The sequence below is a fragment of the Bison bison genome, unplaced genomic scaffold (assembly GCF_000754665.1).
Source record: "Bison bison bison isolate TAMUID 2011002044 unplaced genomic scaffold, Bison_UMD1.0 scf7180017860443, whole genome shotgun sequence".
Lineage (NCBI taxonomy): Eukaryota > Metazoa > Chordata > Mammalia > Artiodactyla > Bovidae > Bison > Bison bison.
This window is the reverse complement of record NW_011491015.1, coordinates 1,814,427-1,815,417: the sequence shown is the minus strand read 5'-3', so window position 1 is coordinate 1,815,417 and position 991 is coordinate 1,814,427. Positions and strand designations below refer to the sequence as shown.

The window sequence follows — 991 nt, the reverse complement described above, 5'->3', positions numbered from 1 at the left end:
TTGTTGTTGATGTTGTTCAGTCACTCAGTCGTGTCCAACTCTTTGCAGCTCCATGGAATGCTAGTCCATGGAATGCAGCATGCCAGGCTTCCCTGTCCTTCACTATCTCCTGGAATTTGCTCAAATTCATGTCTACTGAGTTGGCGATGCCATCCAAACATCTCATCCTCTGTTGGCCCCTTCTCCTCTCGCCCTCAGTCTTTCTCAGCATCAGGGTCTTTTCCAGTGAGTCGGCTCTTTGCATCAGGTGGCCCACTGTTACTGCTCTAGCATGGCTGCAGACTTGAGTCAAGAGATTCCTGGTATGCAAAGCAAAAAGGGAAATACAGTTATACTCTTTCCTGTTTAATAGTCTTTGGTTGGAGGTTCCTGGAGGGACAGGGATGGGAAACGATAAAATTAGTTCCTAGGGAAAGCAGAGCTTTTTCTAGTACTTAATGAAAACCGTTTCTCATATCAGCTTTATCCTAGTGTTTCTGAAAGTACATATATATTTTCTCAAGGGATCCACAGTATTTGAAAAAAGAAGGCCTCCACAGTCAGCAGTTTCAGAAACTATATATCTCAATGGATAATTAACAATGAATATTACCTTTGGGGGATCTCTCATAGTTTTGTAAAGAAATCTATTTATCTTTGTTAATCCAGAATTTTTAAAATTTCTATGACTTCATAATGTTTTTCCTTCCTACATAGCTTTAAAAAAAACACGTATTTATTTAAACTGGAAGATAATTACTTTACAGTATTGTGATGATTTTTTTGCCATACATCAGTATGAATTGGCTATAGATGTACATGTGTCCCTTCCCTCCTGAACCCCCCTCCCACCTCCCTCCCTACCCCACCCCTCCAGGTTGTCACAGAGCCCCGACTTTGAGTGCTCTGTGTCATACATCAAACTTGCACTGGTTATGTATTTTATATGCTTTTTAGACAATTTTCTTTCTTTGGCTGCACTGAGTCTTAGTTGTGGCACTCGTGATCTTTG

General features: G+C 40.8%; 1 protein-coding gene across 1 annotated transcript in view; it reads left to right on the top strand.

Annotated features, from left to right (window-relative positions):
* The first annotated feature begins 271 nt into the window (after positions 1-271).
* SLCO3A1 (solute carrier organic anion transporter family, member 3A1) overlaps positions 272-991 on the top strand; it is a 301,013-nt gene continuing 300,293 nt past the window's right edge. Inside the window, exon 1 of the mRNA XM_010832180.1 lies at positions 272-328. Coding sequence (XP_010830482.1) covers positions 272-328 — 57 coding nt within the window. The remainder of the gene's footprint in view (positions 329-991) is intronic.